The sequence below is a fragment of the Aethina tumida genome, chromosome 7 (genome assembly GCF_024364675.1).
Source record: "Aethina tumida isolate Nest 87 chromosome 7, icAetTumi1.1, whole genome shotgun sequence".
Classification (NCBI taxonomy): Eukaryota; Metazoa; Arthropoda; class Insecta; order Coleoptera; family Nitidulidae; genus Aethina; species Aethina tumida.
In genome coordinates this window covers 5,252,212-5,266,263 of record NC_065441.1, presented here as the reverse complement: position 1 = coordinate 5,266,263, position 14,052 = coordinate 5,252,212, and the positions used below count along the sequence as shown (strand labels likewise).

General features: G+C 27.5%; 1 protein-coding gene across 34 annotated transcripts; it reads left to right on the top strand.

Annotated features, from left to right (window-relative positions):
- Positions 1-2,416: 2,416 nt before the first annotated feature.
- LOC109599011 (O(6)-methylguanine-induced apoptosis 2) lies at positions 2,417-14,009 on the top strand. 34 transcript variants are annotated; one of them, XM_049969444.1, is made up of 16 exons: positions 2,420-2,586; positions 8,737-8,848; positions 9,308-9,436; positions 9,488-9,664; positions 9,911-10,003; positions 10,186-10,293; positions 10,466-10,573; positions 10,826-10,933; positions 11,069-11,176; positions 11,427-11,534; positions 11,670-11,777; positions 12,026-12,133; positions 12,432-12,533; positions 12,604-12,711; positions 12,857-13,101; positions 13,458-14,009. In XM_049969444.1, the coding sequence occupies exons 2-16, from the start codon at positions 8,740-8,742 to the stop codon at positions 13,524-13,526; spliced, it is 1,788 nt and encodes a 595-aa protein (XP_049825401.1). In that variant the 5' UTR covers positions 2,420-2,586; positions 8,737-8,739; the 3' UTR covers positions 13,527-14,009. The 34 variants fall into 34 exon arrangements, with proteins under 34 accessions (XP_049825427.1, XP_049825401.1, XP_049825410.1 ...); XM_049969445.1 differs by lacking the exon at positions 2,420-2,586 and adding an exon at positions 8,657-8,681; XM_049969453.1 differs by lacking the exon at positions 12,026-12,133.
- Positions 14,010-14,052: the final 43 nt, after the last annotated feature.

Sequence of the window (14,052 nt, the reverse complement as noted above, 5' to 3'; positions counted from 1 at the left end):
TGGTGAAAGTGTATCAAGAGGCTACATATTAAATAAAATGTAACGAAGGTGATATGTTAAGATTTCAAGAAAATTTATATAGTATAAGGAGAAATCGCATATAAGAAATAAAAAAATGGATGCTCAAGAAGAATCTAAACAAAATAAAAATCTGAAGATTTTAAAAATCTAGCAATTACAAAGAATTTAAAAAGTTTAAAGAATTTGATGAATTTAAACAGTCTAAAAGATTTAAAATATCTAATTGTATTTAGAGATTATAAAAAATCTGAAGAAAAAATTAATTTATACGAATTAATATTGTTAGTTTATTGTTATTTGCTGTTTAACGAATCTAAAGAAACTAAAGAAAGAACCTAAAGAATCTAAAGAATCTAAAGAATCTAAAGAATCTAAAGAATCTAAAGAATCTAAAGAATCTAAAGAATCTAAAGAATCTAAAGAATCTAAAGAATCTAAAGAATCTAAAGAATCTAAAGAATCTAAAGAATCTAAAGAATCTAAAGAATCTAAAGAATCTAAAGAATCTAAAGAATCTAAAGAATCTAAAGAATCTAAAGAATCTAAAGAATCTAAAGAATCTAAAGAATCTAAAGAATCTAAAGAATCTAAAGAATCTAAAGAATCTAAAGAATCTAAAGAATCTAAAGAATCTAAAGAATCTAAAGAATCTAAAGAATCTAAAGAATCTAAAGAATCTAAAGAATCTAAAGAATCTAAAGAATCTAAAGAATCTAAAGAATCTAAAGAATCTAAAGATCTAAAGAATCTGAAGAATCTAAAGAATCTAAAGAATCTAAAGAATCTAAAGAATCTAAAGAATCTAAAGAATCTAAAGAATCTAAAGAATCTAAAGAATCTAAAGAATCTAAAGAATCTAAAGAATCTAATGAATCTAAAGAATCTAAAGAATCTAAAGAATCTAAAGAATCTAAAGAATCTAAAGAATCTAAAGAATCTAAAGAATCTAAAGAATCTAAAGAATCTAAAGAATCTAAAGAATCTAAAGAATCTAGAGAATCTAAAGAATCTAAAGAATCTAAAGAGTCTAAAGAGTCTAAAGAGTCTAAAGAATCTAAAGAATCTAAAGAATCTAAAGAATTTAGAAAGAATCTAAAGAAAGAATCTAAAGAGATAATCTAAAGAGAGAATCTAAAGAAAGAATCTAAAGAAAGAACCTAAAGAAAGAATCTATAGAAAGAATTTAAAGTAAGAATCTAAAGAATTTATAGAAAGAATCTAAAGAATGTAAAGAATGAAAATAATGTAAAGAATTTAAAAAGTTTAGATTATTTAAATCAGTCATACGAATTTAAATAATCTAGGGAGTCTAGTGAATCTGTAGAATCTAGAGAATATAGAGAATACAGAGAATCTAGACAATCCAAAAAATCTCATGAATCTAAAATGATGAGATTATTTAAATCAATCTAATGAATCTAAGGAATCTAGAAAATCTGGAGAGTATGGGGAATATAGAGAATATAGAATGTTCATAGAATCAGAAGATTATAAAAATTTAGTAGTGTTCGGAGGATTTTACAGATTTAAAGGATCTAGTGATTTTAAAGAATTTCGAGAATATAAATAATTTGATGATTTTAAAGAATCAGAAGGATCTTCAAAGAAGAATGTAAATAGATAAATACAAATTACAAAGACAAAATTTAGAAGGGATCTAAACAACTATAAAGAATATAAGTGACTCATAAAATTCTACTACTAATAATAATCTACTGGTCAGAGTGCCTACAAATTAAAAATGTGAAATAATCTGAAGAATCTAAAGAATTTAAAAAGTAAATTCAATCTTCATTTTAGAGTATCTAGAAAAAAATGAATGTTTAAAATATAAGAAGAATCTGAATAATTTGATATATCTGAAGATTTTAAAATATCTAAAAAATAAAAGGGCTTAAATTCTTTGAAGATTGTAAGAATATAAAGATTCAATCAAATAAAAGTAATCTATTTGTTTTTCAAAGGGTCTACACACCCTTTGAAAAAATGTTTAAAAATGTACAGAATTTGGAAGAAATATTAAAATATTTTCAAAATTTGAAGACTTATATTAATAAAAACATCTAATTTTTAAAAATATATTTTTTTCATATTACCAAAGCCTTGTATTAATTAGTATCAATACGCTAAACCCCTCTTAAAACAATCAATCATCGAAACAAAATAATGTTTAAACCGCGAAACAAAGTCAACTCTAAAATTTAATTAACACAATCCGGCATCGTCGGCGAGAATTCAAGGAAGTCAAACTTAAATTCCCTGGCTGTCGTACGGCAAACAGCAAAATAACCCACGTGGTACGAGTGGAAGCCGCGTCGCGGTGGGCGAAAACAAAATCAATCCGATATAATTGTATCGTAAATGGTCAGGAACGGCGACCGGTTATCCTTAAGAACTCCTGCGGACGACGTCACTTGTCCTTTGGTGGGGCGGCGCACATGCCGCTCTCGGTCCGCTGTTCCAGCCGCACCGCACGTCAGTTTACGAAGCACCTTGCGCGTGTTATAGTGGTCTCGTCGTCGCAAATTTTTGGATTTTTTTTAGTTTCTTCATTTTGTAAATTAAGTAAGTAGCATTAACTTTCTAAAAAATACTCTGAAAGGAGAGACAATTTTATTTTTTCTTCTTCAACTTAAAAATATATAAATATTAATTAAAATTAATGTGACTAACGCTAGTACTGGTACTGAAATGTTTATTAATTTTATGGCTATTGTTATCTAATGTTTAATGAATATTGGCTAAGTGAGATACTATATTTTTAACAAATTGTTATTGTCATTGCTTTATTTAGAATTATTAATTAGTGGGTTTTAATCTGGCATAAATAATTCGAGACTTGTAAACAAGATTTTTAAATTTGCAGACGCGTTTTGTAAACAATAACAAGCAACTTATGGTCTCATGGGACTATCTACAAATAATACATTATTATTTAAATAATAACATGTTTTAAAATGTAAATATTTTTAGAACAAACTATTATTTGTGAATTTGTTGTTAGTAAAGTAACATAATGTTTAATAGTTGGTTAAACTAAAGTGTTTTACATAAATTTAGTTTACTATATGGCAAAAGTCTATTGTTAATTACCACATTTTATTTTTTAAAATAGACAGCAGTTTTGAATATATAGAAATCTTAAAAATTTGAAATACATAAGAAATTAAAGTGTATAAATTCTGAGTATTTATGGTGTAAGTAATTTCATCGTGATTAACCAAGATATTTTTATTTTTAACTTCAAAGTGTTTTAAAATTAATGTTTGATGGTTATTGTCTTTTAAAAGTAAGAGTTTTGTTCAATTTTAGTATAAATTTAAGGTTTATAATGTCACTAAATTTTAGTAAGAAAAATTATTTATTAAATATTTAAAATCATAATAAAATTACTATAATTTAAATTGTCATTGATTTTAAACTAAATTAAATTCTAATATATAATATTGTAATTTTTAATGAATTTAACAATGTTTTTAAATTAGATATATTTTTCTAATATTTTTGATTATTTTAGGTTAAACTATGATAAATTTTAAGCAAAATTTATATATTTTTAACTATATATTTAATTCAATTCTAATTGAATTATGTTAAATTTATTTATTATATAAAATAATATTATACATATAGAAAGTATTTCAATGTGGCGTATAAAAATTTATTTAATTGTTTATTTTAATATTGTATATTACTGTAAATTGTATATTATAATATTTTTCGTCTAAATATGAAAAAATTGATTAAATATTAATATTTATAAAATGTTGTTGGAAAATTAAAAAAATTTAAATATAAATATTATAAACCATCTTTTATAATCCTAAAATTTAGATATATTTATTTTATTTAATTTCTTTCATTTTTGATAAATTTTAATAGATACTTAATATTCTCCATAAAACAACTTAATTGTATTAATATTTAAGTTTTAAATTAATTTTTCTATATAAAATTATAATTATATTATATATTTATTATTATATTTAGTACATTTTACACTTCATTTTGAAAGTATTAGAAAAAAATAATATTATAGTATTTAATTAATTTAAAATTGTATTCTAATATTTAAAAGTAGTTATATATAAGTGTATAAAAATTATTTTTGTGCCGATTAATTTATTAAATAAAATGTTCATGTAACTAGAGAAGATAATGATAAAAGTCTTTCAAAATGACGTACAAAAACAAAATTGATAATTTTACTAAAATAATAATATTTAATCACAGTGAATTTAGTCGAGTTAAATTTTTAAAACTGGACTACATTTTTTGTAATCCTAATTTTTAAATTCCTTTTATTTTCGTTTTTGATCAGTATTAATAAATATTTAATTTTTATTATATAACCGCAGATTTTTTTTTTAATTTTGTAATGCATATTTTAATTTTTTTATTCATATTTTTTTAATGTTTAAGTAATAATATAAAACATTTGTCGTTCAAATAATGAAGAATTTTACACCCTCAATTAAATATTAATATTTAAGAATTTTGAGCTATTAATTCATATATTAAATTTTGTTAAATTAAATTTTTAATCATAATTTTTAGTTGTTTTTCGTCTTTCGTAATTTTTTTATATTTCTTCATTTTTTATTAATATTCACGAATATTTTATTTTTTATATATTAAATTAATTTTACTTTTTACAATTACATTTCTGTTTCGATGTTGAAAAATACTTTAACATACATATATAGTACACATAAAATTTTGTGCATATGGTATATATTTAACTAAAATTAAAATTAATTTCTTTTTTTTTTCAATTTTTTCACAATCATATATTAAAATATTTCTCGTTTCGATGTAAAAGATTAGAAGTAAAATTATTTACAATATTGTTGTTAATTATTTACAAATACACATATATATTAAATCAAAAAATTATGTTAAATTACTGTATAGAGAAATCTTTTAATATGGAGTATCAAAACAAAAATTAATTTCTTATTTACTATATAATAATAATAATAATAAATTTAAATTAAAAAGATTTTTATAATTAATACTTTTTAAATATTTTTCTCTTATAGATCTAAATAAATCTTAATTTAATCTATAAAATTTAAAAATATTGTATTATAATATTTATATTATTTTTTAATTTAATTAATTTATTAAATGAAATTATATAATTATATAAGAGTATAGAAGGATATGTCTGAAGTCTTTCAATGTGATAAATAAAACATTGTGTAAATTTGTAAACCTGCAACCTAAAAATACTGTTAATAACAGTGACAAAATTCATTCCACACACAACTTTTATACACTACAAATCATCAATATTTAATGCATTTTGTTGTCAACCAACCGTTATAACATGCAAATTCAGTACAACTCCCAACGCAAAACGGGATTCATTGGACGCATCAGAAACATGCGTACTATTTCATATTTCATTGTTTCCTTATCACAAATGAATGGTTATAATTGCATAGGTTTAAAACGGATAAACCGAGGTGAACGGAACATTATGTCATCGTTAAATATATTCAATGACCAGTTTTGGTACAACCAAAGAATTATAACCGTAACTAACGAATCCAAGACTTTAAGATCTTGAAACAGTATTGATTTATGTTAATTGCTTGTGTAGGTTAACACTTTGACTCATCACGGCTTTAATATATAAATAAATTAGATTTATTTATGATAGATTTCACTTTTGATGGACGTTAAATATGCTTCCTGTCCCACTTGTTCGGTCATTATTGTTCGAATTAAAATTAACTAATTGCACACAATGTGCGAATTTGTTAAGGTTTTCGATCGTTTTCCAGTAAATTCCTGTTATAAAAGTGAGCGTTCATAACTATATGAACGTAAATATTCGATAACCACGTACCTGGTACGTAAGTATTTCATTCTTTGATTGCAAGGTCTAAAAATAACCTCACAAATTCGATCACAGATTTAAGGTATTGTTTCTAAGTAGTTCAGAAGTTTCTAATAGTTTTGCAATTGTTAAAATGGTTAAATATGTTTTATCTAACTCGGTTTTAGCGTGACAATTAAGGATAAACGTTGTTGGCAGGATTTATGGCGGCTGTTAAAGTTGTTACTTAATAAATTTATGTCTTCATTTCACGGTGAATTCATTTTGTCTTTGTCTCAATAAATGATTCAGTCTTTTTGAAAAATGATTAAATTGTAAAAATTATTAACCAGAACCTTACCAACAGTTAGCTTAGTTTTATATTGGTATAAATTTTTATACACAAATAAAAAAAATTAAAATTAAAAGATATATATTTGTATATATGTATATAATAAAAGATATGTTTCTTTAAAATGTATAATGTCCTACGTAACCCAACTTAACATAACCTAACCTAACCAAGTCTAATTTAATCTAACCTAACCTAAACTATTATATTATGTTTAATATATTAATAAATATAAACAAATTGAATAGGTTTAGTTATTTTTTATATCTTAAATTACTAAGTAATTAGAATTTTTAAACTAAAAGAATAAATAATTCTAATACACAAATAAAAACAAAATCTGTTTCTTAAAAATAATATCTAATCTAACTCAATCTAATATTAAATAGCCTAACTAAATCTAACTTAATATAACCAAACTTAAATTATTATACTATGTAATATCATATTTAAAAATTTAATACACTTTCAAAAATATATTATACAGTTGTACATAATTTATTATCAAACCTAGTCAAAATTTTAAAGGTCTATTTATTTATTTTTATATAAATTATTAAGTGATAGTTACGAAATAGAAATATATTTATTTTAACTCAACCTAAATTTGTATAATATATTTACTTTAGTTTGAGTTAGTTAGACTATCTTGTTAGATTAGGTTAGGTTAGGTAAAATAGAAACATTTTTTATTATATATTATATTATTATACATAATACATTATTAAATATACTCAAATTATATGGGTTTATTTAATGCTTTATATCTTATTTTATTAAGATTAAGTAATTGGAAATAAATATTTACTTTAATATTTAAAATTTAAATTGTTTAGAGTATCTAATTTTTTAAATGTATATTTATGATGTAATATTAGATTAAAAAGTTAAATATATATATATATAGAACAAATTTTTTAAAAGTGAATAAATAAAACTATTTTATGTCAATTTTAACAATTTAATAACTAATAATTCGAAAACAAAATTATTGATGTTGATATTTATATGTAATTTTTGTATATGTGTACTATTACTTAAAAAATGTATATTTTTGTTTTTTTATATATAATATGTATAATATTGTCCTTAACATAACTTAATCTGACATAACCTAACCTAACCTAACTTAACCTTACCAAACCTAACTTAATTTAACCTAATTTAAATTATCCCAAATTAAATATTTTCTATAAATCAAAATAAAATCATTTAAAAGAATTTAAATATTTAAAAATACATTTTGTAACATTATATCATAATAATAAGAACTATAGATAAAATATTAATGTTAAATGATTATTATTAAAACCCGGCAAATTAAATTTTGTGACCTCAATTCGAAACAAAAATTACTTTAACCTTTCATTAGTTTGATTTTTGACCGCAATTATTATTGCATTAGAACTTATCAAATTGACGTAATCAAAATCGCGACAATTCAAATATTTTACTTCAAATTAACCATAAAATTCTTCAACTGATACCATACTGTTTATACGAAAACAACGCTAAATAAAGCGATTATTTCATTGTGAAGATCAAATGTGAATCGAGAGTACGCCTATGTAACACCTTCATTAATTTTAAGAAATCCTTCGAGTTGGTTATTTATGGATATGATATTACGAAATTACTGGACCGTTTTAAAATAAATACTACTTAAATATTTATATAAGAGTCCCGTAACACAAAACACCAAACTGATGTTTAATTCACTTGTTTAATATTTATGGCCACGTCTTTCTTGTTATTCCATTAATTAGAAAACTTCAATTTTTTGCCCATTGATAATTGTGTAATCGCCAATAATAAAAAAACAATAAAACTGGAAAACAAGTTTAGTAGTGCCCACACAATAAATGAATAAAGGTGTGTGACATTATACAATAATTGAACCAGTACCCGATAAATTTATGTTATTATATCATTACGACTTTAATGAAAATTGTTCTTGAACTATATAAATCTCAATCTATAAAATCTAATTAGATCGTTTAATATCCCACGCATCGATCAAACAACAAGTGGTTCGGGTCAGAACCATATGGACAGAAAAACCCGAAATAAACCCAATTTTTTCACAACTAAACTTTGTAAATTTGGCCAGAAGCTTTCACTTCCTTTAACACATTATTGCCAGGTTTTCTTTATTCATTCGAAGAAAATGAATAGAGGTGACATCATTTTTTATGGCACGCTTTGTTTTACACTGTAAACCTGTTTGTAACAGGTTTTTATTGTATGAATAGGTGTTGTGATGTGTAACAGTAGATTTTTATCTGAATTAATTTATGGGTTTGATGTTTATTGGCTTGATAAATTAAACTGAAATGTGATGAGGGAGGATTAGTATGTAAAGAAATATTGGAATTTTAAAATATCTTGACAGCAAACTCGTTTTACAGGTTTATACCGTTTTGTTTAAACACGTTCAAAGTTCATGTTTTAATTTCTTCTGTTTGAACAAGTAAAATTCAGGTTTTAAACTACTTATTATTATTATTAATATTTCTAATTTATATTTAAATTACAGACAATGGGTGGCATTACACAAAGACCCTGGACTCCAACCAAAAGACGAGGACCAATCGCCGCCGAATACAACAGTCCAGGACCAGCGTGTGTCAATCTCCCTTCATACATCGGTACGACCCAATAACTCAATCAGCCAGTCTAATACCCAAGGTCTCAACTATTTTCTCCATTTCATCCAAGTATCACATTAATTGCGGCAACAATTCAACTAAAGCAATTACGTTACGTGGGTTCTTGTCGCAAGAAATGGTTCAAATTAAATACAGCTGAAACGATTGTAAATCCAGCCTACAAGGTTCGCCAGTACCAATTTGGTAGTTTTGCTTTTGTGCCGGTTTTCACCTGTCAACCAGTCTGCAACCCACAAACACACTGGAATATTCTCTCGATTTGTGTTGTTGTTGTTGTAAACATATTGTTTTTACCTTTCTTAATTTACTGTTATATTCCATTTATGATACACGATACTGCACATGTATTCGATTACAAGAAACTCAATCAATCAATTAATTAAAATCTATAAATAGAACGTGAGCTAATTAAATCGCTGTGTTTAATTTACATTATAGGTAAACACACAGTTGAAGCTAAGAGTGGTAGGGCGCCAGCTTTCAGCTTCGGAGCAAGACACAATGGAAAATTGGAGAGCATTGGACCCGGACCTGGACAATACAACGTGACTGGTCTCAGTGCGAAAGGTACAACCGTTGAACACTGTTTCAGCTGTTTTAAACAGCTATTGTTTCCAGGAAAAGACACACCGTTGGCTGTAAGTCTTCACGGCAGGCCCAAAGAGCCGAAGCCCGAAAACTTCCCGGCTCCCGGCGACTACAATCCTGACAAAGCCGAAAAGGTTATCCATGACAACAGTCCCAAATACACTTTTGGACTGAAAACGAACGTAGAAAAACCATTAGATACGCCTGGTAAGAGTGCCGACATAATTACACGATTTTATTTACATTGTTGGTGGTATTAATTTAAAATCTTAATAAAAATTAATAATTAATGATTGATTAAAAATTCCATTCTGTACCAATTTCACTGACCCCAATATCAGTGGTCATTAAAACTCACATTGCAATGGAATTTTTAGTTCTGGTACAATTAATATGGTGTAAAAATGATTATGGTTGTAGTTTATAAAACGTATTTTAATCCTGTTAACACAGCTCCTAATGCTTATAAACCATTCCAAAGATCCAGTAGCAAAAGGTATTCCTTTGGCATGAGAACGCCGATCCGTAAAACATCGGACACACCTGGTTAGTTATGTTTTGCTTTTTTTATTTTATGCCTTTTATTAATTTTTGTAATAGTAAGGAACTTAATATATTATTATTGGCATTTGTAAAGTCAACAGGTCTTAAGCTGTTTATTTTGCAAGTTGCACTTTTGGAAAGAACATTTTGAAAGCTTTGTTATAAAACACCGACAAATTTTTTAGCACCAAACGTGTACAATGTGCCGAAATCGGATAAGATGCTTCACGAAAAATCCCCGCAGTACAGTTTTGGGGTTAAGACGCAAGTCGAAAAACCGTCAGAAACGCCCGGTTTGTTTATTTAGTTATTATAACTCTCTCTTGTCTGCTTTCAAAATCGTGGGGTCTCTTCTATGGTGTTGGTACTGTTTGTATTGTAGAAGAAGGTAGAAGAGATCCTGAATCATCTTTTTCACGTTTTACTACGTTCGCTAAGTCCTCATGGCTTTTAATTTCTTTCTAGCTCCCAATGTATATAACATTCCAAGCACGGAAAAGCTGTTGCACGAAAACTCACCAAAATACTCGTTCGGAGTCAAAGTTAATCTTGAAAAACCATCCACCACTCCTGGTTAGTTTTTTCTTTGCTTCTTACTTTTTGTCATTTATTCTCACTATTGTAAAACCAAATGTTTTATTTACTTAATGGTTTTATACCCAAAATTTGGCTTTAGAATGGTGAGACTTTTCTTTTATTATAAGTTTAATCAAATTAGGTAGATTGGAGACCAATTGGTTTAATTTATGTTTGCTACATTTTGCTTGCTTGGTCATCTTGGCATCAAGATTATTTTTGTTTATACTTTTCCTTTCATACTTGTAGCACCCAATGTTTACAATGTGCCAACATCTGATAAAGTATTACATGATAACTCTCCAAAATACTCTTTTGGAGGAAAAGGACTCGCTGAAAAACCGTTGGATACTCCTGGTTTGTTGTTTTATAATAATGGGATCTCTTTTATGCTTATTTGTATAGTTTGTTGAAGGTAGAAGGGATCCTCAACCACCTCTTTCACATTTTGTTTCGTTCGCTAAGTTCTTATTTCTTTTAATTTCTTTCTAGCTCCCAATGTATATAACATTCCAAGCACGGAAAAGCTGTTGCACGAAAACTCCCCAAAATACTCGTTCGGAGTCAAAGTTAATCTTGAAAAACCATCCACCACTCCTGGTTAGTTTTTTCTTTGCTTCTTACTTTTTGTCATTTATTCTCATTATTCTAAAACCAAATGTTTTATTTACTTAATAGCTTAATACCCAAATTTGGCTTTAGATTAGTGAACCTTTTCTTTAATTATAAGTTTAATCAATTTAGGTAGATCGAAGACCTATTGATTTAATTTATGTTAATACTTTTTGTTTGCTTGGTCTTCTTGGCATCAAGATTATTTTTGTTTATACTTTTCCTTTCACACTTGTAGCACCCAATGTTTACAATGTTCCAACATCTGATAAAGTATTACATGATAACTCTCCAAAGTACTCTTTTGGAGGAAAAGGACTGCCCGAAAAACCGCTGGACACTCCCGGTTTGTTGTTTTAAAATAATGGGGTCCCTTCTATAGTTATTTGTACAGTTAGTTGAAGGTAGAAGGGAGCCTCAATCATCTGCTTCACATTTTGTTTCGTTCGCTAAGTTCTCATGGCTTTTAATTTCTTTGTAGCTCCCAATGTATATAACATTCCAAGCACGGAAAAGCTGTTGCACGAAAACTCACCAAAATACTCGTTCGGAGTCAAAGTTAACCTTGAAAAACCATCCACCACTCCTGGTTAGTTTTCCTTTCTTTCTTACTTTTTATCATTTGTTTCACAATTGTAAAACCAAATGTTTTATTTACAAAATGATTTAGTACCCAAATTTGGTTTTAGAATGGTGAAACTTTTCTTTTATTATAAGTTTAATCAATTTAGGTAGATTGGAGACCTATTGATTTAATTTATGTTAATACTTTTTGCTTGTTTGGTCATTTTGGCATCAAGATTATTTTTGTTTATACTTTTCCTTTCATACTTGTAGCACCCAATGTTTACAATGTTCCAACATCTGATAAAGTATTACATGATAACTCTCCAAAATACTCTTTTGGAGGAAAAGGACTGGCTGAAAAACCGTTGGATACTCCTGGTTTGTTATTTTTGATAAATAAATGACATTAAGTCACCATTAATTTGAAGAACATGAATAAGACTTGAGTTTTTATAACAGTAATAAGTAATTTTTCTGTATAGTTTCGTATTTAGAATAAATATGTAAAAAAACAGCTACAGCTAGGTATCGATTTTTAATATTTCAATCATGAATTAATGTGTATAATGTAGCTGATAGAGTTTTGCATAAAAATGCACAAAAACATTCATTTGGATGATTACCGGAAAAATCGGAATTTTTTTTATTGTGCACTTACATTCCATTTATATTTTAGCACCTAACGTATACAATGTTGCTGATAGGGTTTTACATGAAAATTCTCCTAAATACACTTTTGGTGGCAAAGGATTGCCCGAGAAACCTTTGGATACTCCTGGTTAGTTGGTTATTGTACATAACATTCTAGATTTCTGTGTGTAATACTTATGCATGTCTCACACTTGTAGCACCAAATGTTTACAACGTACCCACTGCTGATAAGGTCTTACACGATAGTGCACCAAAATACTCATTTGGAAACAAGGTTCAATTGGAAAAGCCTTTGGATACCCCCGGTTGGTTTACCTTCTTTTTCATCATCCATCTACTTCATCCTTCATTTCCTAAAAGTTTATCTCGTCTTTCTGTCTTCTGTATATATATTTAAGATAAGAATCACCAAGTGGTGGGCCAAACGTTAACAATTGATCAATGTCGTAGCTCCAAACGTCTACAACATTCCATCGGTGGTTGGCGACAAGAAGTCCTCCCCGGCGTACACGATTTCCGGTAGAACCAAGGAACCAATCGACGAACGTGTGAAGAACCCAGGACCCGGTCAATACAACAACGTAGACCCTGACAGTTACAAGGCCGAAAACTCCCCGGCTTACACCATTAGTGGCAGAACGAACATCCCCAAGGACGACAAAATACCCGGGCCGGGAGTTTACTCTCCGGAAAAGGTAAAAATTGATCCGCAACATTTCAAATTACTTACTAACAGCGGTGCGCATAAAAAAACAAATTAACATGTGTAGGTGCAGTCCCACCTAACACAAGCGCCAAGTCATTCGTTTGGGATAAAGCATTCGCCGTATTTGGGCTCCCAGAACATGTTCCTGAGGAGAGATAGGACATACATGCTTTTTTAATCGGTGACTAAGCTAATGATTTATGGATTGTCCAAATACAGGTACTTCAAACGTGCATTGTTATTTAGACAAGCACCTTAGAGTTTTGCGTTGCACCAGTCGTAGATATTTATCCGAAATGGTAAATTATTTTTTGACAGGATATTAATTGTCTTGTTTTATTTTAGGTTTGCTTAGATTTTCCACCAGCCCACTCGTTCGGCATCAAGCACTCCCCCTACTCAGACCACTATTAGAGGAAAAGGTGAACGACATCCAACGAAAACGAAGTCGACTGTGTTTCAATTTAATCTTGCCATTTCACAAAATAATGAAGCACAGAAACGTCCATCATGTATACGAAATACAATAATCAGCGTTCCGTCCGTTTTCACCACATTGTCCATCCATGAATTAAGGATGTTTTCATTGTTTTTTCATTCGAAAACGTCCGGGTTGTTATATTTATTATTGCATATTCGATTAGTCAGGCTCTACGTGCAGTTTATTGTTAATAAATACGTTTGCTTTTTATAATATGTTATTTATAATATATAGACAATGTTGTAAGCCTTAAAATTTTAAATTTGTTAATTTACTTCATAGTTTTAAAATAAATCTTGTATTAGCTTTATTGATTGCAGCTTCTTAACCCTATGCGCTGGTTCCTTTTTGTGTCACATATTTTGTATTTAACATTTTATTATTTTTTATAAATAAAAAAAATTAAAAACAAAAAAGGTTTTTTCTTTTCCTGCTTTAAAAAAACTTAATTTTGTGGGT